Consider the following 23,759-nt stretch of genomic DNA (forward strand, 5'->3'; position numbering starts at 1 on the left):
AACCTGTGGATTTTGTGCCATGAGGCTCTCACTTTACAGGTGCTTTCGAGTTCTGATCAACAGATTACAGTGTCATGCACCTTGGATGGAATTTCTTGCGTCATCACTGCAGTTTATGCCAAAACTACAATTGCGGGTAGACGTCAGCTGTGGCAGGATTTAAACATCATTCACTCTCAACATGGTCAGTGATTGGGGATTTTAATTGTGTGTTGGGAGCCCATGAAAAGCGCGGGGGTTGTACTCCAAATGCGGTCTCTTGTCGCGACTTCAGTCAGATGTGTGCATCGTGTGACCTCATAGAAATTCCTACAAATGACCTTGCTTACACCTGGTCCAACAAGTTCACTGAGGTCAGGCTAGACCGTGCTTTAGGCAACCTTGAGTGGTTGAATTCTTGGCATTCAATGGACTGTTGCACCCTCACGAAAGCTACATCAGACCACTGCCCTATCTTACTGTCATGCTCAAAGCTAGCTACTGTTCCACGACCTCCCTTTAGATTCCAAAGCTTCTGGCTACAAAAACCGGACTTCATTACTTTAATCCGGACATTTTGGAGTTCTCTGCATTATTATGGTTGCCCGCAATTTATTTTGGCGGCAAAGTTGCGGGCTCTCAAAGGCATGTTGAAATCCTGGAACAAGGCTCAGGTTGGTGATGTGAATATTCAAGTAGCTAACTCCAGGGCAGCTTTGGATTCTATTCAGGCTGAAATATCTTTCCACGGTCAATCGGTTGAGAGGTCTACTATCGAAAATGCTGCTCACACCAAGTATCTTCTGGATTTATCCCTTCAGGCAACTATGCTACGGGACAAGTCTAGAATTCGTTGGTTAAAGGATGGGGATCGAAATACTGCTTTCCTTCATAACATGATTAAGATTCGGCGACTTCATAAATCCATCTCTTCTTTGTTGATGGACGATGCGGTACTCACTGATCAATCCGCTATCGCTGCCCATGCCGTGCAACATTTTCAAAATTGCTTCACTTGTGACCCACGTATCACAGACACTGGTTTAGTTGAGAGGGTTATCCCTACATTAGTCACTGCTGAGGATAATGCATCACTTTTAGCTATCCCTACTCCTGAGGAAGTCTTCTCGGCAGTACGAAGTATGGATGGGAAGAGTGCTCCTGGGCCCGACGGTTTTGGGGGTGACTTTTTCACTTTTTGTTGGTCAGTGGTGGCACATGACGTGATCCTTGCAGTTCAAAGCTTCTTTACTAATGGGTTCATTATGCCGCACTTCAATTCAAACGTTCTGGTCCTTCTCCCCAAGCTGCAAGATTCCGAGAGCATTTCAGACTTCCGCCCAATTGCTCTTGCTAATTTCGTATTTAAAATCATCACAAGAATTGTGGCAGATAGACTTGGCCCCATCGCCTCGCGGATCATCTCACCTAGTCAGAGTGCATTTATCAGAGGAAGGTCAATTATTGATCCTATTGTTCTTACATCAGAGTGCGTCAACCTTTTGGACCACAAGTGCAAGTACGGGAATTTGGCAATTAAATTTGACATCCGCAAGGCTTTCGACACACTAGATTGGCAATTCCTTCTTCGGGTTCTAGTGGCTTTTGGGTTCAGCGAGAGCTTTGTCACTTACATTCATAATATTCTGAAATCTGCACACATCTCGGTTAATGTCAATGGGCAAGCGTGTGGCTATTTCACTTGTTCTAGAGGAGTTAGACAGGGTGACCCGCTATCCCCATTATTATTTTGCCTTGCTCAGGAAGTTCTAAGTCGTGGTCTTTCATCTTTGATCGTTGGAAAAAAGATACGGAGTATTGCATCTCCATCGGCCATCTCACCACCCTCTCATGTGTTATTCGCAGACGACGTCATGGTGTTTCTACAAGGTAAAGTTTCTCACTTGCGTAATTTACTTTCTTTCATGGAAGAATACGCCTTGAATTCAAGTCAGGTGATAAACAAGGCGAAGTCCCAATTATTCTTGGGGAAGTATGCTGCGCTGCGGCAGAATAGAATCTGCAGAGTTTTGGGATCTAAGTGCACCATCTGCCTTTTATGTATCTGGGGGTGGGGTTCCAATCTTCTCTGGGCATCCGAAATCTGAGCACCTAGTTTCGATTGCCGATAAAGTGCGGTGTAAATTGAGCTCTTGGAAGGGGAAACAACTATCTCAAGCTGGTAGGTTGCAGCTTATTTCTTCGGTGATTCATGGTATTTTGACCTACAGTTTCCAAGTGTACGAGTGGCCCAAATCTTTGTTGAAGAGAGTCCAACGATGGATTCGAAATTTCTTCTGGAATGGGGATCCTCTCAAGGATGGCTCTGCACTTGTGGCATGGAGCACAGTCTGCACCCCAAAAGAGCAAGGGGGGTTAGGCCTAAAAAATATTTTTACCTTGAATAAGGCTCTGTTATTGAAGAGATGTTGGGATGTGGTGTCGTGCGCATCAAGCTCAGCCAAGTTTCTCCATGAGAGATTTGTAAAAGGGGGTCTGCAGCCCTGTTCTTACTACAAAAAATCTTCAATTTGGTTAGGGCTCAAAAAGCTTTGGCCAACACTTCTCGACGGCGTTCAGTGGCTAGTGGGGGACGGCACTTCAATTCGATTTTGGAGAGATAACTGGTTAGGGGAAGTTCTAGCAAATTCCGCCAATTATGCTCAGGAGGTCCAAGAGCTGCTCAATGAAAAAGTATGTGAGTTTATTACTAATGGGCAATGGTCTCTTCCTGCAAGCTTCTGTCACACCTTTCCAGAAGTAGCCCAATCCATTGATTCAGTGGAAATCCCAACAGAACCCACGGTGGACCAAGTTATCTGGTCAGCCACGGCATCAGGCTCTCTAACAACTAAAGAAGCTTACAACACCCTTGCTCCTCATTTACCTGGGCCCCTGTGGTGCAAGAGCATTTGGCATGCTGCAATTCAGCCAAGGAAAAGTATTACAACGTGGAAAATTCTACTACACAAGATTCCAACTGATGATTTCATTCAAAAACGTGGGACCAGTCTTTGTTCAAGGTGCTTCCTTTGTAATAAAAGTCAAGAAACCACACAACACCTTTTTCTTACATGTGATACTGCTGCGGCACTTTGGGATTGGCTTCTGCAATTATTTAGACTTCATCCTTCTCCAAGTGCGTCCCTACATGATTTATTCCATGATCACTTCCTTTCTTCTCTTAATAGGTCCTCAAAGTTACTATGGTACATATCGGTGTGTAATTTGCTATGGTCCCTCTGGCAAGAAAGGAATAAAAGGAAGTTTGACAATGGTGATATTTGTCCTGCCCGTTTACAACAATTCTTTGTACTATCTCTAAAAGAATCTGCAGGCATGGCTTTTGCATATTCTTCAGGCACCTCGTCGGTACTGCCCATCTTTGCACTCTTGGGCCTATCTCCTTTGCTATATTCTGCGCCTAGGTACATCCCAGTGGTCTGGAATCCCCCTCCAGTTGGCTGGTTCAAAGCAAACTCAGATGGTTCCTTCCATGACAGTGACCATGCTGGATATGGTGGAATTTTTAGAAACAGCGAGGCCGCATTCTTGGGTGCCTTCTCTTGTAAAGCAACAGTCTCTTGGGCTATTGATGCTGAGATCCTGGCAGTTATTGAGGTAATTAAGGTGGCTCGTGAGAAGAACTGGTTTCCTTTGTGGATTGAGACAGATTCCATGTTAGTCTTGCATTATTTCAGGCATCCTAGCATGGTCCCATGGCGCCTCCGCACCCGTTGGAAGAACTGCATGAAATCTTTTAACCAGCAGCAGGTTCATATCTATCATATATACAGGGAAGGTAATCGTGTGGCGGATAAGCTTGCAAATTATGGTGCTATGAATATTGGTACAAACTGGTGGAGTTCAATTCCACAATTTCTAATTAGTTCTTTTGGTCATGATTTTACAGCTAGAACAGATTACCGGTTTGCTTAACCGGTTTGTTTTTTTCTTGTTCAAGTTAGCAAGTCCACTAGTGCAGTACTCTGTTTTATGTAGCTCTCTTTTTGGAGGTGGTTTTGGCCTAGTCCCCTACCTCATGTACTTTGGCCTGTCGGCCACCTATTATTAATATATTTTCTAGCGAGGGATGGGCGGTGGGTCCCCGGTTGTAGTGGTCCCCTTCGGGGTTGTGTGGGTGCTTAGGCATCCCTTTCAGATCGCTGCAGAGGGACTAATATCGCCTAATCCTCGTTAGTTCAAAAAAAAAAAAAAAAAGGTCTTTACTTGAAGTAAGAAAACATAAGGTAGAAAACAGAACAGAAAACAATAGAGAGAGAAACAAAGACTCTGGAAACATCAGAATTCATAAACAAACTTGTTAGAGGTCTGGAAATAAGTCTCAACATTACTAAACGAGGTTTAAGGTAGGGGAAGTTCTAGGGAATCTCAAGTATGATTTTATATACTTATTGATATGTTTTGAATGATATTTTCTGTTGTCAATGTTTATGATATGTGAAATATATGCTTGGTTCATCATTACATTGTTTTTATCTGATCATAGTTTGAAGAAAGAATGAAAAAAAAGTTGTGTAGTTGAGTCTAATACTCGCAAGGGGCCAGCTACGTCAGCGTATTGTATATACTCTTGGGGAGAGAAGCCCCTTCAATTATTGTTGAGAAAATGATCTTATATTTGGCAAGATGACACTGGTGACCAAGATTAATACAAGAGTACTAACAACTGGAGATTAAGGAGTCATTTTATGTTTTACACAATCACTAAATTATATTTATGAGGTTTGGTCTACTGAGCTTTAAGCTCACCCCTTTTATGAAATTGTGCAGATTATACTCTTGAGGATTAGAACCTAAATTCTGGAAATCTGAATCTAGGAAAATGAAAAATAAACTATTAACTTGCTGTTTTAACTTATCTTTTGTACACTAAACTTATTTCATAAGCCTACTTTCTTCTATTTTGTAAGAACAGACTTATGTAACAAAGTGTTTCACAACCAAGTCACCTTTTGATTCCTATTTCTATATAGTTTGTATTTGCCAAATTGTTTCTTATCTTTGACAACTAAGAGTTGTTCACATCCTTACTCAAAAAAAAAAAAAAATCAGATTTATGAGATAGAGTGTGACACTTTGCATTGCAAACCTACCACTTTATGAACTAGCTAGATAATCAGAAATAAAAATCAAAAGTTAAAAACACAAAACTACTGAATATAAAAGCTACTGATCGTAACTCTTTCATGCGAACTCCATTTGTTGCGTTCTGCATGTCTACAAACTCAGTTTAACATGTTCTACATCTTTCATAAAAGAAGTTTTTTAAAAAGTGGACTAAAGAAAAAGTCAAACTTGGAGCCCCTAAAAGTTTCAAAATGAAGGTAAAAAGTGAAGATTTTAATTGCTTATCGTCTAAATGACCAGTAAACAGATAAATCTAGATACAGGGAGTAACACCTATTGCTTTAGTAAAAAATAAAATAATTTCGCAGGTTGACGAAAATTAGTATTTCAATGAAGGTGCTTTTTTACAAACCACACACCCGTCCATGAAAGTTGAAAAATTATTCATGGATAAAGGTGTAGTTTAAAAAAGAGGGGGCGGGGGGGGGGGGGATTTCACCCCTCCTAAATGAAAACTAAAAAGGCAACCGTGTGTGTTGCACCACAAACATACCACTCTATCAACTACATAATCAACTTCTAGCTTTGATTTATATGGAAGCGCAAAAGGAAAACTACATGAAGTATGTAGCCCACAGACAATCCACGTACATTAGGTTTTGTTTGACAATATCTTTCCTAAAATGTGTTAGTAACAATTCACAAGTATATTAGTAGCTTTTCCAACAATATGTCGATTGTCCACAAAACACAATCCACTATTTCGATTATCAAAATTGGAATAGGAATATCCAACAAAGAAACATAACCAAAATGAAATTACATAGAAATGTAGAACTTGAATTTGAATTGAATTGTAATTTTGAAAAACATGCTATTCAATTTTGAAACATTGATCACTCAGATTAACAATCACAAAAGTTTGATAACACAGTTTTCTCTGACCTAGAGTGCCGCTCGTCTAGGCCGCTACAGTAAAGTTTATGCCCTGTCCGACGGCACGCCCTCGCGGCGGCGTCGTCGGACGGGCCAAAGGGGACCTCGTGCCCAGTGATTTGCCCAGTCGAAGGAAAGGCTGCGTGGGAGATGTGTCGCCGGCAAAGCGCTTGGAGGCTTTGTCGGGGAGAGGAACTGGTGGCTGGTGGTGTGGAGATTGGAGTCTGGTACGTGGGCCGAGTTGGTGTCGTGTGATGTGACGTCGCCTGATGGCGATGAGCGTATGGCCGCATCGTCGGGATCTGCGGTGTGCAGATCAGATCGGAAGACTGCGATCTGGTTTGGGCTGCTAGGTTCCGATTTGGGTCTGGGGGAAGGTGGCAAGGACGACGCTCCTCGTTGGCAGTTCGAGAACGATGGCGGGATGGTGGGATCTCGGCTCACAGCAGGGGACGCCGGTGTTGCTGCCGGTGGTGGGACGGCAAAGGAGCTGCAGGTGGGATGGCAGTGCGGCAAAGCCCACGGGTGTCGACTTCGATTTGGGCTTGGTAGTTCATGGGCCTGGGTTTCTGCTCTGGGCCCATGTTATTTTTTTGTTATGTTTTATTGTTCTTTACTTATAGTAAGCTATGGCTTTATGTTAGCAATAATAACCTACTACTCTCTGGTAGGCCAATGTGGGCTTTGTCCCGGTATGCACACTCAATGTGCCTTGTCTGGCCTAGCGAGGCGGCGAGCTATTTGCTTGATCAAATGGACGCAACCTCCTAGTGGCAAGATGAAATTAGGTGTCGCCGGATTTATTTCTGTGCGGCAACATAGTGGGAAAGCTATGCTATTTGCAATTATGATTCTTCGTAATAGAGTTATCTTTCCAGTATGTCATCGCTATGTCAAAGCAAATAGAGTAGCCATTCGTGCACTCTTTGCTAATTGGTGTTTGTTAGAATATATAGATTTTGTGGAGAATCCGGGTATTATTATAGGATGTTTTCTCTATGCTTATTGTAATTTGGGGTTCAGGCTCTATGTCCCCAACATTGTATTCTGCAATTTTATTAATCAAGGCTTGAGGGCAGGCACACTTCAACAAAAAAAAAAAAAAAAGTTTGATAATAATTGTAAAAGCAAAATCACAAATCGAAGATGGAGATAAGAGATATAAGCAACTTTCAAACCCTCGATCAGGAATTACAAGCCTCAAATTCAGAGGAATGAACAATCTCAGAGATGAACAACAATATGCAAACTCATCGATAGAAGAAAACCGAAGCTCAGCTAAGGCAAAACTGAAAAGAGGAAAATGCAGAGAACAAGCCCATCATTTCTCCTAACTTTGAAATTCAATTGGGAACGGAGATGATGAATTTAGATAGAAATTAGTCATGTTCTCCGTTGAGAGGATGCAAGGGCAAAATCAGAGGGCATAAAAGCACGTGTTTTGGTCTGAGACTGACCTTATAAGACAAATATTTTGGTGGCTTAAACACCAATAAGTACACTTAAGAGTTGAACAAAACGTGTCTAAAACAAAAAAATGTAAGTGATGAACTTGCTATTTTGAAAAATTTTGATAGCATATATCTAGGTGTCGTATTTTGGTTTAGAGATGATTTAATTTTAATCAAGTCAACGTAGAATCAGATTCTTCTCTTGTGGTGAAACTGAATTTGATGTAGAACTCTTATTTAAGGAATTTGGATGGTGTCTAAGACAAAATGTAATATGGACTTGCTGTTTTGAATTTGGAAGGTGGCGATAATTTGAAGGGGGAAAAAAACAAGAACGAAAAAAAAAAAGAAAAAGAAAAAAGGGTGAGAGTAGGCAACGGTGCGCAGAGAGAGAGAGAGACCAGAAGTGTGTCGTGTCGCATTTAAAAAGCAAAACCCTCTCTCTCTCCCCCCTCCCCTAAACTCTTTGCCTCCTTCCCTTTCCCTCCGAGCAAATTCCGATGGCCGCCGATCCAAGTCAGCAGCAGCAGCTGGCCATAATTCTTGGCCCGGACCCGAGTCAGTTCGAAACCCTAATCTCTCATCTCATGTCCTCCAGCAACGAGCAACGGTCGCAGGCCGAGGCCCTCTTCAACCTCTGCAAGCAGGCCCACCCGGACGCCCTCTTACTGAAGCTGGTCCATGTGTTACAGGCCTCGACCCGACCCGAGGCCCGCACCATGTCCGTCATCCTCCTCCGGCGGCAGCTCACTCGCGACGACTCGTTCCTCTGGCCCCGCCTCAGGCCCTCCACTCAGTCGACCCTCAAGTCCACACTCCTCACTTGCCTCCAATCAGAATCCACCAAATCCATGGCCAAGAAGCTCTGCGACACCGTTTCGGAGCTCGCTTCCGCCATCTTACCCGATAACCAATGGCCGGAGCTGTTGCCGTTCATGTTCCACTGCGTCACCTCCGATAATTCCAAGCTCCAGGAGTCTGCGCTTTTGATTTTTGCGCAGTTGGCGCATTACATCGGCGAAACCCTAGTCCCGCAGTTGACTACGCTCCACTCGGTCTTCTACCAGTGCCTGTCCAACGCCGCCGGCAAGAGCGCCGACGTCAGAATTGCAGCACTCGGCGCCTCTGTCAATTTCATCCAGTGCCTGACCAGCGCCTCCGACAGGGACAGGTTCCAGGACCTGTTGCCCTTGATGATGCAGACTTTGACGGAGGCCTTGAACGGCGGTCAGGAGGCCACGGCGCAGGAGGCGCTGGAGTTGCTTATCGAGTTGGCCGGGACCGAGCCGAGGTTCCTGCGGAGGCAATTGGTGGATGTGGTTGGCTCTATGCTTCAAATTGCGGAGGCTGCGTCCCTCGAGGAAGGTACAAGGCATTTGGCCATTGAGTTTGTCATCACTCTGGCTGAGGCCAGGGAGAGAGCCCCCGGGATGATGAGGAAGTTGCCTCAGTTTATTCATAGGTTGTTTGCCATACTTATGAACATGTTGTTGGACCTTGAGGACGACCCCGACTGGTACACTGCAGATACTGAGAATGAGGATGCTGGTGAGACTAGCAATTACGGCTTTGGACAGGAGTGTTTGGACAGACTTTCAATTTCATTGGGCGGCAATACCATTGTCCCTGTTGCTTCCGAGCTTTTTCCGTCTTACTTGGTTGCCCCTGAATGGCAAAAGCACCACGCCGTGCACATTGCCCTTGCCCAGATTGCCGAGGGGTGCTCTAAGGTACAACTTCACTTGCCAATGCTCGTGCTTTATTAAGACACCTATTGTTTAATTTGTTACTGTCTATACCATATTGTCAAACTCATCTTTCTGGACAATGATACTTAGTTTGAGCCATTGACTTACTTGTTATTGTTGTTTTATCAGAATGCTTTGTCATCATCGTAGATGTTTTTGCTTTTCATAGACTCTTATGACAACATTACCTCTCACATTAGTTATCCATCTGCTAGGCTGTATACCCTTCCAAGTTGCTTCTCTAACATATCTTCATTGATGCAGGTAATGGTACAAAACCTCGAACAGGTGGTATCAATGGTATTGAATTCGTTCCAAGATCCTCACCCACGTGTGAGGTGGGCAGCAATTAATGCAGTTGGGCAATTGTCAACGGATTTAGGCCCAAACTTACAAGAAAAGTATCACCAGCGAGTGCTGCCTGCATTAGCTGGAGCAATGGATGACTTCCAAAATCCACGAGTACAGGTTTGCAACTCTGCTTTATACTCAATATAGGTATATGTTCATTAACTCAACACCTCCTCTTTAGGAATAAAGCTGGTAATAGTTGGCTTTCATTTGCACAACAATTAATGATTGGGTGTACCTGATTGTTTGCATATTATGATATTCATAAAATTAAACACACTTTTGTGTTTCCGACTACTTTAACTTGTGAAGGTGTGAATGTTAGCAATTAGAAATTTGGATATTTATGAGGGTTTAAATATGAACCATTTATGCTAATAAAAATAATATAATGCCTATCCAACACAATACTGTCTCACCCCCGCCCCCTGCCCTGGTATGTATTAATTTTGGAACTGGAATATATTTCGACTTCAGATTAAACTTTTAGTGAGCCTGAATTAGAAAATGATACAGATTCCAGAAAACTTGTTGATTTGTCTTCTTATTGTGCATATTAGAGATAAAATCTTTTATGTAATGAAGCTTGTGCAATTCTTGTTCAGAAATTGTAGTAATTGATGGAACTATGTTTTGATTAAATAGTTATACTGAACTGCTGTAGAATAATCCTGAAGCTCAACAAGTGTTGGGCAAACCCTGTATTTATATACAAGACATTTTATCCTTTCCCCATATCAGTTCTGACATTGGCCACTGGCCAGACATGCATGACATTCAAAATTCTTGCATGCAGACCATTTACATATAATTTTATCTTCTAGAAGTTTCCAATGAACTCATTGAGATGGTTTATTGTTTCATCTTTCTGTATGTTACAGGCCCATGCTGCTTCAGCAGTACTCAATTTCAGTGAAAACTGCACCCCAGATATTTTGGTACCATACCTGGATGGAATTGTTAGCAAGCTTCTTGTACTTCTACAGGTAAATAATTGTCCTACACAAGAAGGCATTTTCATACAGAGGCATTTGTTTGTTTTTTTTTTGGTGGCGTATTTGTAAATATAAGTTTAGCAGTTCAAAATTTCTCAAGGCTTCAAGATAAAGGTTTGTCATTCAAGAATTTGATTGGTGAAACCACTTCATTTTGGTAGAAGTAGCTATGCAGAAGATATTTCTTGTATCGGATAATTAGTTTAATTAATATTTGGATGCATGGCCCTTTTACAGAAGATAGAATTTTTATAAGCTGACTACAACATGAGCTTAGCCAATAAATGGTTGCTCATGAGTGTAGGTAGTTGCGGAGGGAATACAAAATGAGAACCTGATATGTTGAAAAGAGCATAGGAAAGGATGGAGGGTAATGGGCAAGGAAAAAAAAATGTAAGATAGGAGAATGCTACTCTTACTGGTAGTAATTAGAGGTGCAAGGGAAAAAGGATTTACCAGTTAGCTTTTGGCTTTTGCATAGTCATAATGACAGAATTCAACTATCTATTGGGGGAAATACTGTCTTGAGACAGAGAAAATTGAAATGGGAAATAATGAGAACTTATCTTGTTAGAAAAAGTGCATGCTACTTTCTTTTTCTTAAAAATTCCAATTCTCAGCTACACCTAGCCCTTCGCATCCTGAGTTGAAATTGAAAGAGTCCTTCCCTTATGCCAGTGATGAATGTTTAAAGTTCTTCTAGTGTGAGACTGTGAGATTTCTTTTCTTAGTAGTTAGTACAAAGGCCATATACTTCTTTATGGATTTATATGTTTTGAATTTCGCCTCCCAGAATGGAAAGCAGATGGTCCAGGAGGGGGCTTTAACAGCTTTAGCATCAGTTGCTGATTCGTCACAGGTATTTATATTTTAAAACTTATAGTTCATGTTCATAATAAAGTTTGTTAGGGGTTAGAGGTTAGGATATGCGGAGCAGGGGCTACTTTTATATACCTCAAAGTAATTTTTTATTTTTTCAGTTTATTTTAGAATGTATTTATTGGATTTTGATGTTTCATGCTTGTATTGTATTAACAGGAGCAATTCCAGAAGTATTATGATGCTGTAATGCCTTACTTGAAAGCTATTTTGGTTAATGCAAATGACAAAGCTAATCGTATGCTACGTGCAAAATCAATGGAGTGTATTAGTTTGGTTGGAATGGCTGTCGGGAAGGATAAGTTCAGGGATGACGCAAAGCAGGTGACTAAATAAAATTTACAGATTCTGATTTTACCTCGTTTTGTTATTATTCTGGGTGCTGACCGCAGTAGAAATTTTTGGCTTTTGTTCTGTTCGAGGCTTAAAGCATTTATGACTTCTCTGTTTTCAACTTTCAAATTGTTTTACTATTCTTGTCTATTCCAGGTTATTGATCTCGTGAGATCCATTAATAGTGACGCTATTGTTTTGCAAGGTTATGGAAGTCCTGATGTCATTGCAAGGATCTGAAATGGAGGCAGATGACCCCACAACAAGTTATATGTTACAAGTACGTTCTTGCACTTTAAAAAATAACATGCAATTTATTAAAAACTTCTGCATATATTTAATGAAGTTTCATTCTTGTTGATTGGTAGTAAGAAGTGCTTAATTATGTTGCAGGCATGGGCTAGACTTTGCAAATGCCTTGGGCAGGATTTTCTCCCGTACATGAATGTTGTCATGCCTTCTTTGCTTCAGTCTGCTCAGCTTAAGCCTGATGTAACAATTACTTCTGCAGATTCAGATGCAGAAATTGATGAAGATGATGATAGGTTGGTTAAAGTTTCTTCTTTCAACTCATGCACATTGGAAATAGGGTCAGGTTCAATGGCATCATATTTTTTACACAATTTTTGACAGAATTTTGTGGGCCTTAGATTTGATAACATTTGATGGCGGAGATTAAAAGGTACAAAACTAATATTATTTTTTTAAATATTCATTAAAAAAAATTACAAATTTTAAATAACAGTTCTCTCTCTCCTCTCTCTAAACCTCCTACTGTTGATAGCTCCTCTTCTTCTTGAACTTCAGAAAAATATAAAGTGACAGGGTATGAGATTTGTTACTAACAAATATGGGTTTCTGGTTAACAATTTGCTAATTTTGTGTTTCATGCTCCATTGAATAAGAGCACTTTCACCAATAAGCCATTGACAATGTAAATCCAAAACCATTATATGGGTGTTTGAGTTTTGTTTATATTTTATCTTTTACATTTTATATTTTTTTACCAAAACCTTCATATCTTGGGAATTCGGGTTGTGACCTTGGGTGCAAATGATTTTCATGTACATAATTTTTCTATTTTAAGAGGGGAAATAAGAAGAGGTGGAGGTAATCTTCATAACCAGTCTGCTTTTGTGCTAGAGATGAAGAGAGCCAAGAACAAAGAAGAGGAGTAGATAAACTTTAAAATGCTTGTTCTTTTTAGGAGAGAGAGAGTGGTTTTCTTATTATTTTTAATTTTCAGTCTTTAACTTTTAAGCAAACATAGTTATATATTTTCTCAACAAAAAAAAGTTGTATAACATTTAATCCCTACCATTCAATGTTATAAAATCTAAAGGCCACAAACTTCTAAAAAAATATGATGCCTTTGAACCTACCTTTGGAAATATCATATTTTCTTTTTGAGGTAGAGTTGTGATGTATCGTTCATTCTTATTTACTGTTCTTTATTTCAAAAAAAAAAAAGGACCAGCAGTTTTTAGATTTTATACCTCTGCCTGAATAATAGTCGAGTAAAAGATATGCCTTCTGTTTGTTTGTTTGTTTTTTTTTTTTTTAAGGAAAAAAAAAGAAAAGAATTTGTGCCTTCATTTGTGGACATGTTTTGTGTTCTTAATGCAGCATTGAAATGATTACTGTTGGGGATAAAAGGATAGGGATTAAGACTAGTGTTCTTGAGGAAAAAGCTACAGCCTGTAACATGCTATGTTGCTATGCTGATGAGTTAAAGGAAGGATTTTTCCCGTGGATTGATCAGGTTGACGATGGACATCTCTTTCACGTTTTTGTTTCCCATATTTTCATCAAGTTCTGTAAGTTTATACTGATTGTGTGTAAGTTCATGTAGGTTGCTCCAACATTGGTTCCTCTTCTCAAATTTTATTTCCATGAAGAAGTTAGAAAGGCAGCTGTTTCAGGTATTAGCCAGAGCTGTTCTTATTACTAGTTTTAATTTGCATCAGCTTCGTTTGGAGTCTACTGGAACTGACACTTCAACTATCTACAATCCTTAGCGATGCCGGAGCTCCTACGCTCAGCCAAATTAGCAGTAGAGAAGGGACAATCTCAAGGTCATAATGAGTCCTACGTAAAGCAGTTATCTGATTACATAATACCAGCACTGGTTGAAGCATTACACAAGGTCTTGGTCCCCTTGGTTCATTTCTTGAATGTCTTTTGCTGTTTGTTTGTATATTTCCAATACGAGCGATCTTCTGTTTTGAATTGCCTTGAACTGTATGTGGTGTGCAGGAACCTGAGGTAGAAATTTGTGCCAGCATTCTAGATGCATTGAACGAATGTGTGCAGGTTTGTAGGATCTATTTAATGCGTTCCATGTGTAATTGAACTCTTAAGCTTTCTCATCTGCTTTTAAGCAAATGAAATTCAATGAATGCTTCTTGTGGTTCTCTATCTTACTGCATTAAATCCCCAAGTCCTACTTTCCATTCCTAGTTTTTATGCTTGTCCTATGTTTATCAATTTACTCGTAAAAACAAGAAGTATGTCAACATGTTCTGCTTATCAGTTCAAATTCTGTCTTGTACTATGTTTTCATTTTTTGGCTAGAATTTAGGATAATTTAATTTCCTCTTTCTTTATTTCTAATCATCTAACTGCAATTTCATTTAGTCTTGTTTTCATTTTTTAATTTATCTGGAGTTGAGCTACGGTACTGCGTGCCTCTGTTACTTGTTATAGTAGGATCTATTTTAATGTAGCACTTACTTCTTCAGAGTTCTGGGCCACTTCTTGATGAAAACCAAGTTAGATGCATCGTGGATGAGATCAAACAGGTGGTTACAGCAAGCTCATCCAGAAAACAAGAGCGAGCAGAAAGGGCCAAGGCAGAGGACTTTGATGCAGAAGAAGGGGAACTTCTGAAGGAGGAAAATGAACAAGAAGAAGAGCTTTTTGACCTGGTATGTTTTCAGATTTTGGAATATTTTATGGAATTGTAAAGTGGTTTTTATTTGAAGAATAGATTTTCATTGAGTCTTCCTTTTTTTCCTTCATTCAGGTTGGTGATTGCTTGGGAACTTTGATTAAGACATTCAAGGCATCTTTCTTGCCTTTCTTTGACGAGCTTTCCTCTTACATAACACCTATGTTGGTAAGTTTTTCCTGACCCGTTGTTCAAGGAAATACTTGGATATCTATGATGAAATGAAGCAATAATCTTTGATATAAATTGTAATCAAGTAACCTCCTGCGCTTAGCACTTTTACCTTTCATTTTTTAATGTATGCTTTGAAATTAAGAAACTCTTGAAACATGTTTTCTGATTAAGGTTATTGACCAATCAGGGTAAGGATAAAACTGCAGAAGAGAGGAGAATTGCCATTTGCATATTTGATGATATTGCAGAGCATTGCCGTGAAGCTGCTCTTAAGTAAGCATTTCCTTTTGTTATCTTATTTTCCGCACTTATTGGAATAGTGATGTATGATTTTTCTTATGAAATCATATGCTTTTCGGTGAGACAGATATTATGATACTTACGTTCCTTTCCTACTGGAAGCCTGCAATGATGAAAGTTCAGATGTTCGTCAGGTTTGGGTTCCTTTTAACTGCACTTAGTGCATGCCTACTTCTCACTATGACAATTAACATACTAACAATTAACCACTTCAGGCTGCTGTTTATGGGGTTGGTCTTTGTGCGGAGTATGGTGGATCTGTGTTCAAACCTCTTGTTGGTGGTAGGTTGCTTTCCTCTTGCTTGGTTTCTTTTCTTATTTGAAGTTGATTGCTTCTATGTTTGTAGATGGAAATCACATTTCATTTTTGTCTCCCTGCAGAAGCTCTTTCTAGGTTGGATATGGTGATCAGGAACCCCAATTCACAACACTCTGACAATATGATGGCATATGACAACGCTGTTTCAGCTCTTGGGAAAATATGCCAGTTCCACCGTGATAGTATAGATGCACCACAGGTGAAAGATATTCTATTGCCTCGTCTTTACTTTTTTCAAATCTCTGCTGCATAATTGGGTATTTTCATTTCTCTTTTTTTCTATGATTGTCCTCATATTTACACCCTCCGATCTCTTTTGGGTTTTGACTTCTCTTATGAGTGTATATGCGGTCATGAGCGCACCCTCGTTTCTTCAAAGTGAATTTCCCTAGATACATCTATTCAATTTAATTTTGGACCTATTCTCAAGGTATGATGAAGGGTTGGCATAAGGATCCTGTGAGAACTGATAGTCCTCAAAAGCATCGTTTGGGTTATTTTCCTTGGAGGTGTCCCCCCGTTTGGGATTTAAAAAACCAAAACGAAGACCTCAATCCCTCTTCTCCTTTCTGGTAGTAGCGTAAAGCCATAACCAACCACAATCCACTAGCTTTGAGGCACTTTTCATGAGCTCCAAGGTGGTTTTCTAGTGCACCGTCGGCTCTCCGCTGGCATTTTTTCTGGCTAGTTCAACTTTACCCGATGTTCTGATTGACTGGTGTCTTAAAAGTTAACGGAGTCATTTAATTGTTATCCTGGAGCATTTCATTCTGTGATGAAGCTGTTGAAAATAACTAATGTACCAGAAGTACTGATCATGTGCTACCATGTTATATAATAATTATACTGTTCTCACCTGTTATCGTTATTTGCTTGCTTGTAGTGCTGTTTGCACCTTTTGTTGTTTCTTATATCTGATTTTATTTGGCAGCTTGTCCCTGCCTGGTTAGGTTGTCTGCCTATAAAAGGTGATTTGATTGAGGCCAAGGTTGTCCATGACCAGTTATGTTCAATGGTTGAAAGGTAAAAAAGTTCAATCTTGAACGTTTGCATGGCTTTTAACTTGGTGTTGTTCCTTATTTAGTTTTTCAAAAGGGGTTATATAATCAAGAGCTATCACATTGAGTACAGGTCGGATAGAGAGCTTTTGGGCCCCAATAATCAGTATCTTCCGAAAATAGTTGCGGTTTTTGCCGAGGTATTGTGTATGAAATTGCTGCACAATTATTTAACGTGATTCCTCCGAAATATTGCGTCTCACCCATTTAGGATAATTTGGTGTAGGTTATATGTGCGGGTAAAGACTTGGCCACAGAGCAAACAACTAGTCGAATGATTAATTTATTAAGGCAGCTTCAACAAACTTTACCGCCCTCTACCCTTGCGTCAACCTGGTCATCCTTGCAACCCCAGCAACAGCTTGCATTGCAATTTATACTCTCATCATAATTCGTTTCTGATGGCATTGTTTTTTGTTTACGGAAATTGCCGCTTCTGATCATTATATTTTCTTGCATTGGTGGATGCCTGATTCATTCCTCGAGAAAGTGCATCTGCATAAGTTGGCTTATTGCAGTCTAGTCTCTGGTTCAATAGTGCATTCTTCGATTCTGTTTTGGTTTTTGATAATTTATTTGGCGTGTGGTTTGGCACAAATGCCTGGTTGCATTGTCTAGTTGTCAAAGGATTATGAAAAAAAGGTTGCGGATAGTCAAAATTTTGCAATACAGTGTATATATTATAGAGTTGCTTATGCATGGCCCAATTACACTTCTAAGCTACATAAATTGAAAACTGTTTTACTATACTATGCAAAAGATCAAGATGTGCCAGTAAGACATTTTGTATCAACTTTTGTGATTTATTATTTCCTCAATGAAATGCATTTCGATGTAGTTTGTAATTTAAAGCAGTTTGATTACTTGTATCAAACTCTCTACAGTTCGGCTGAGTTTCTTCAAAGCAGCTTGATTACTTGTGTTTGGTATAAACCCCAAAGATGGAAGATTGTAAGTGGTGGAGACTGTATAGTACTGCAGTGGATCAGTACCAGCTTGAGCTTGTTGCTTTGGTTCAACTAGAACATAAATCAGAAATCAGAACTATCATCCTGCAAGAATTTGATCAGCACACGATATTGCTGGGTTCCCCTGTCGCCGTTTTCCAAGATTGGATTGAGAAAAAAATGAATTTCAACACATCAGTTCCCTTTGTTCTGACGTATTAGCTAATGATTAAAACTGTATAGGGTTTTTTTGTTTGTTTTTTTTTTAATCGAAATAGGTCATCCAATTTTATAATATTCAGCAAGCAGTACCAGCAACGACACACCCCTGAGGGGCTAACAGAAAGAGCCGTTTTTTAAGACATACAAATAACTTATTGGGATCTTGACCAAATGCACCAAAATTGGCCAAATTTATCCCACTTACCCCAGCAACAGATTTTTATTCCCACTAACCCAATTTAAGGAGAAATAACAAATTTACCCTCAGCCTAATTAAATAATTACACAGATGCCACTCCACTCCTCTCTCTCCATCACCGACGCCATCTCTCTCTTTCTCTTTCTCTCCTCCGCGCCCTCTCTCTCTCCTTTCTTTCACCGGTGATGGTAGTGTAGGGTTGAAGATCAAATCCCTGCACGAAGCTTTGTTCCAGCCTCTGGCTCATATTTCTCTCTCAGATATCTCTCCAGTACTGAACCTCAGCCATGTACGATAGGGATCCATGGGGCGGCCCGCTGGAGATCAACACGGCGGACTCGGCCACCGACGACGACCGCAGCCGGAACCTGCAGGACCTCGACCGGGCGGCGCTGTCGTCTCGGCCGCTCGACGAGACGCAACAGAGCTGGCTGCTGGGCCCCACCGGGGAGCAAAAGAAGAAGAAGTACGTGGATTTGGGACGCGTCATCGTCAGCCGCAAGATCTTTATCTGGACGGTAAGGACACTCCTCCTCTCCGGCTTGCTCGCCGGACTGATCGTCCTCATCGTCAAGACCGTGCCGCGTCACCACCATGCCAAGCCTCCTCCGGACAACTACACTCTCGCTCTCCACAAGGCTCTCATGTTCTTCAACGCTCAGAAATGTCAGTTTATTTTTGAGTCTGGGCTAATTTTTTTTTTTTTTTTTTTTTGAAAAGTTTGAGTTGAGTCTTAAATATTGGGTGGGGATTGAATGCACGTTGTAAAATGTGGGAGAAGCCCAGAAAGAATGAAAAAAGAAAGAAAAAAAGGTTTTATTGAGGGCCAATAGACGACTATTGGGGGGCAATAGACATCTATTGCGGGGCAATAGATGTTTTAAATTGATGTAATTTTTTTTTTTTTTCGTTAATTAAAGTTTTATTTGTCTAATTTTAGGAAGATTAATTTTCATTCCGACAAACGAAAGTTCTATTGGGGGGCAATAGTCGTCTATTGGGGGGCAATACATGACTGATAGTCATCTATTGGGGGGCAATACATGGCTGATAGTCGTCTATTGGGGGCCAATAGACGTCTATTAGGGGGCAATAGACTATTGGGGCAATAGACGTCTATTGGGGGGCAATAGACGTCTATTGCCCCTCTATTAGGGGGCAATAGATGTCTATTGGGGGCAAAAAAACTTTCCGGTGAGATTTTCAGCAAATTCCGGTGGGCGGCAGCCGGTGACAGGAATCCGGCGACCGGATTCCGGCGAAAGTTGGCCGGATTCCGGCGAAAGTTGACCGGATTCCGGCGACCGGTGACCGGATTCCGGCGGCCGGTGACAGGCTCCGGCGAAGTCTCCTATGGTTTCTCTCTCTTCCATTTTCTCTATTTCTCTCTCTAAGTAACAAAGGGGTGAGGGGTAAAATGGTATTAAAAAAAAATTAAAAACAAAAAAAAAATCTTAATGGGGTATTAGAGAAGACTCCTTTAGAGTGTATTGGGTAAGAGAGAATTAAAAAAACTTAATGGGGTAAGTGGGAAAAAAATCCCTAGAAATGGGGTAAATGGACAAAACCCCTAACTTATTCTATAGAGAACAGAATCTCGCACTCCCGGTTTATTTTTCTGATTGTTGTTTATATGTATAGAAAGAATTTCAGGATTGGGCACGGTATAAAAAAAATCTTGGGATAGAATCTGTTTAGTCCATGTACTTTGCCTCCAACATCATTTCAGTCCCTGACATTTCAATTTCATTCAAAAACTCTCTATCCTCTCAATTTTCCTCCAATAGGTCCACCCTGTTAGCTCTTTGTTAAAAGGGCTAAATATTGTTTAGTACCCTGTGGTTTGGTTTTCAAGGAGATTGATCTGAGCCATTGCATTTCATTGAAAGAAATGGACGGCTGTGCTTGATCCATCCGCAAATTAACTATAGCAAGGACGTCCTCTTTGGAACCTTGTGTGTGTGTGTGTGTGTGTATATATATATATACACACACACACACACAGCAAGGTTCCAAAGAGGACGTCCTTGCTATAGACGGCTGTGCTTGACCCATCCGCAAATTAACTATAGCAAGGACGTCCTCTTTGGAACCTTGCTGTGTGTATATATATATATGAGATGGAGGCCTTCCCCAAACCGAGGCCCAAGGCCACTGCCTTAGTTGCCTTGGTCAAGGGACGGCTCTGTGTAGCACTTACTTCTTCAGAGTTCTAGGCCACTTCTTGATGAAAACCAAGTTAGATTGCATCGTGGATGAGATCAAACAGGTGGTAACAGGCAAGCTCATCCAGAAAACAAGAGTGAGCAGAAAGGGCCAAGGCAGAGGACTTGGATGCAGAAGAAGGGACACTTCTGAAGGAGGAAAATGAACAAGAAGAAGAGATTTTTGACCTGGTATAGTAAAGATAATTCTTTATGAAAGATTGATATTGGGACCCTTTTTTTTTTAGCAAACAACACCTCCTCCATGAAAATGTGCATAGACGGGAGTGTGGTTTGCAAAAAAATGAGTATCGACGATGTCACCTCCTTGTTTATAGTGAAGGGATTTTTTTTTTTTTTTGATATACTTTGGGATTTTGCATAAAGCGAAGATCCTTACTTTACATCCGACTAAATAATAAGATTTTCCTTGTTTTTAGAAAATCAGAAGTTTGCTTCATCCTCTGCAAATTTCAACAGATACTTGAAAATTAAATGCATAGGTGGCACTACATCGCTTTTGTCTCCGTCCTTGATGTTGAAAATGTCCTTCATAATTCTTGCGTAAAGCCTCTCAAGCTGTGGAATGTCATACGTTTTGGTCCGCTGCACAAAAAGCCTCTTGTGTGCCTCGTAGCTAGGATCCAGATTTCCCTCACGAAGTCGAGCACTCGCCTTTGTGACAACAGTTACATCTTCTAGGCCACCTTGAGCAGCAATCTCGTCAAAATATGCAATCAGTGCAGGGCCCATCTGTGACTGCAGCATTCCATGTACCACGTATCCAAGCTCATAAGCTCTACTAACAATCCTAGCCCCATTGTAATCATCTCCATTATAAGCCTTTGCATTGGAAACTATAAGATCAACATCTTGCACGAATGCTTTACATGTAACATACAACCCAGAGTCAACACGCTGCAGCAGGGTCGCAACATCCATAGGATTTTGGATAACTGAGTGATAGTTTGGAGCATCCTCATCCAAGATGGGATAGTGAAAAGCACTAAACCTCTCATCGGATAGAATTCGATTGCAAACATCTCTGAGGCACATCTGCAATAGGCAAAGAGCACGCTGCTCAGATTCTACCTTGGCGTTCAACTCTGACACCTTTGGACCGCTTGCCACTTTTGGAGCCTTCGGAAGTTCAGCCTGAGACCTTTTAGTCCTGCCCTCCAACAAGACTGACAAGGCAGCTTCGATCAGACGGTCAAAAAACAAACATCTGTCTTCATTAGATGGCGTACCGGCCACTTGATAGACAGAACGTTCGGAGAATATTGAAGAGGTGATGGCATCAACTTCAGATGACGTTGCAAGTAGTAATATAGGTAAATCAGATGGAACTTCTTGTAGCAAAGTCAGAAAAACCGTGCCGAGCTGCTCATGTGCCCTGTCCCACCACAGATTGAACTGTGGCAAGTAGAGAATGGATGGCGTCGTTCTCCTTGCTTCACCAAATATATGTACCAGCGCTTCCTCTGGTGTCTTTGCACTAGGATCAGATAGAAGAGATGCAAGTCCTAGACAATGAACAGGAAACTGGTTGAGTTCATGTAAAATTGCAGGCCCGAGATGATCCAGGCCAGAACTTTCACCACCACATAGAAGAAGCCGAGGCCTATAAACAGGAGGAATGGCAGAGCCACAAGCAGACAGCACGGAAAGCTTGGTCAATTCTGATGACACTGCAATCGGAGGGAAAATGTCGGATATATAGTTCATGACTTTTTGTAGATGCCTCTGCAGGCATGGTGCAACTACTAAAGACAATGGCCTAGAGTGCACAGCAGCACCTCTGTGAGCAGCTGGGGTGATTGTTGACATGGCTTCAACAAAGTGATACTTTTCAACCCTTACTGAATCAACATCAATTACAAATTTATCATCACTTGTGTAGACCTGAGGATATTTTTCACGGAAAGCACGAATGGCAGCTTCAGTGCAAAGAGCCTTTAAATCAGCACCACAATATCCAACACAGCTAGCTGCAAGCTCCAATTTTAACTCATTCGAAGGAGGATGCTTCCATTTCCGACTGTGAATGTCTAAAATTTCAGCACGGGCCTCACAGCCAGGCAAAGGAAAGTTGAATTCACGATCAAATCTACCAGGGCGCCGCAAAGCTCCATCAATTGCATCAACTCGGTTGGTTGCTCCGAGCAAAACCACTTGTCCACGGGAATCAAGACCATCCATGAGAGCAAGCAATGTAGACACAATAGAATTATGAGTTTGCTCTTGTCTGCTGGATCTTACAGGAGCCAGGCCATCTATTTCGTCAAAGAATATGATTGAAGGTTGATTTCTCTGTGCTTCCTCAAAAAGAAGTTTCAATTGTCTTTCAGCCTCGCCAACCCACTTGCTTAGCACATCTGCACCCTTCCTCATGTAAAAACTAACTTTGCGGCCAGCCTTGGATGCAGCAGAGGCTAAGGCTCTGGCAATTAATGTCTTCCCAGTACCAGGAGGACCACATAACAAAACACCCCTTGGTGGGGTGATATGATAACTAGTAAAGAAATCTGGATAGAGTAAAGGAAAGAAAACCATTTCCTTCAGAGCATCAATATATTGAGAAAGCCCCCCTATATCCTCAAAACTGACACTATGATCAACCAGCTGCAGAGGTTGTATGTCTACCCCTCCCTCTGAGCTTGGCCCAGCCCCAGCAGTTTGAGCTTGGTCGGGCTCCGAATCATCAGTCCTTGTAATTCGATGACGCTTATGAACTGAGGATCCACACTCTCTTACATCCTTACCGACCTTTGGCCCCATTCCTTGATCGATAGAGAACCTGCCGACTTGGACTTGTGCACGATTTCGATTTCGATTTCGAAAATGATAACGTCTTCTTCCATCTTGGCCCTCACCAATATCTCCATCATCTTTCTGACCATCATCCCCATCATTGTATTCAATATCCTGGTCAACCGAACTACCAGGATCATCATTGTCATACCCAAAAATTATATCTTGAGTTGAAATTGTGTTTGAGCGACGAGGTCGCAATCCTTCACGTCGATCATGCTTGTAAGGTGATAATGCTGCATCTTGATATGCACCCGGATTCTTGATAGAGGGTTTCATCATGTCATTGGAACTGTCTGATACATAATCTGTATTGAGGGAGGCAATCGGAGTAGCGGTGCCATCGCGCATCATCTCACCAATTCTGGAGGCACCACCTCTCTTCTTCCTTCTCCCTTTGTCACTCATCATGCTACTCGTCTTGTAATACAACTTGCTGAGCCGCCGACCATATACGCAAGGGTTTTGCCTTTTTAATTGAAAAGACAAATAAAGACATAGAAGACATAGGAAAAAAAAAAAAAAAAACAAAGGCTCCTCCTACCTCCTCCAATTAATATAAGTTACCTAAAATAATTAAGTAATAAATAATTTCTTTATACAGTCACCTCATTTAATATTAAAATAAATTTAAAACAATCTGATTTAGAATTTCTTTAAATTAAATTTATTGAATACTTTGGTGTAGTTATTACTAATTAAGACCCAAAGTCAACTCCTTTTAATTAGATTTAATATTATTTGTTTAAAAATCAAAGTCTTTCTTACAACCATCTATATTAAAAAAATATATAAATAATTTGGATTAA

At 40.8% G+C, this 23,759-nt stretch overlaps 2 protein-coding genes across 2 annotated transcripts; one reads left to right on the top strand and one right to left on the bottom strand.

Annotated features, from left to right (window-relative positions):
• Positions 1-7,813: 7,813 nt before the first annotated feature.
• LOC133720275 (uncharacterized) lies at positions 7,814-17,259 on the top strand. The gene is made up of 20 exons (XM_062146504.1): positions 7,814-9,187; positions 9,470-9,673; positions 10,438-10,542; positions 11,345-11,410; positions 11,590-11,754; positions 11,969-12,043; positions 12,157-12,308; positions 13,390-13,525; positions 13,616-13,685; positions 13,782-13,909; positions 14,020-14,076; positions 14,505-14,690; positions 14,789-14,881; positions 15,075-15,160; positions 15,255-15,321; positions 15,403-15,469; positions 15,569-15,705; positions 16,438-16,529; positions 16,638-16,704; positions 16,791-17,259. Exons 1-20 carry the CDS (start codon positions 7,958-7,960, stop codon positions 16,953-16,955), a joined length of 3,348 nt encoding a protein of 1,115 aa, XP_062002488.1. The 5' UTR covers positions 7,814-7,957; the 3' UTR covers positions 16,956-17,259.
• Positions 17,260-20,580: 3,321 nt separating this feature from the next.
• Positions 20,581-23,358, bottom strand: LOC133723292 (ATPase family AAA domain-containing protein At1g05910-like). The gene has a single exon (XM_062150105.1). It carries the CDS (start codon positions 23,356-23,358, stop codon positions 20,581-20,583), a length of 2,778 nt encoding a protein of 925 aa, XP_062006089.1.
• Positions 23,359-23,759: the final 401 nt, after the last annotated feature.

Source organism: Rosa rugosa, chromosome 7 (assembly GCF_958449725.1).
Source record: "Rosa rugosa chromosome 7, drRosRugo1.1, whole genome shotgun sequence".
In the NCBI taxonomy this organism is placed as follows: domain Eukaryota; kingdom Viridiplantae; phylum Streptophyta; class Magnoliopsida; order Rosales; family Rosaceae; genus Rosa; species Rosa rugosa.

Bases quoted from the DNA above. Each gene is read 5' to 3' on its own strand.
- LOC133720275 (XM_062146504.1), top strand. From the start codon at position 7,958: ATGGCCGCCGATCCAAGTCAGCAGCAGCAGCTGGCCATAATTCTTGGC. The intron at 12,309-13,389 runs GTTGGTTAAAGT...TTCTTAATGCAG, and splicing joins ATTGATGAAGATGATGATAG to CATTGAAATGATTACTGTTG. The intron at 14,077-14,504 runs GTTTGTAGGATC...TTACTTCTTCAG, and splicing joins CATTGAACGAATGTGTGCAG to AGTTCTGGGCCACTTCTTGA.
- LOC133723292 (XM_062150105.1), bottom strand. From the start codon at position 23,358: ATGAGTGACAAAGGGAGAAGGAAGAAGAGAGGTGGTGCCTCCAGAATT.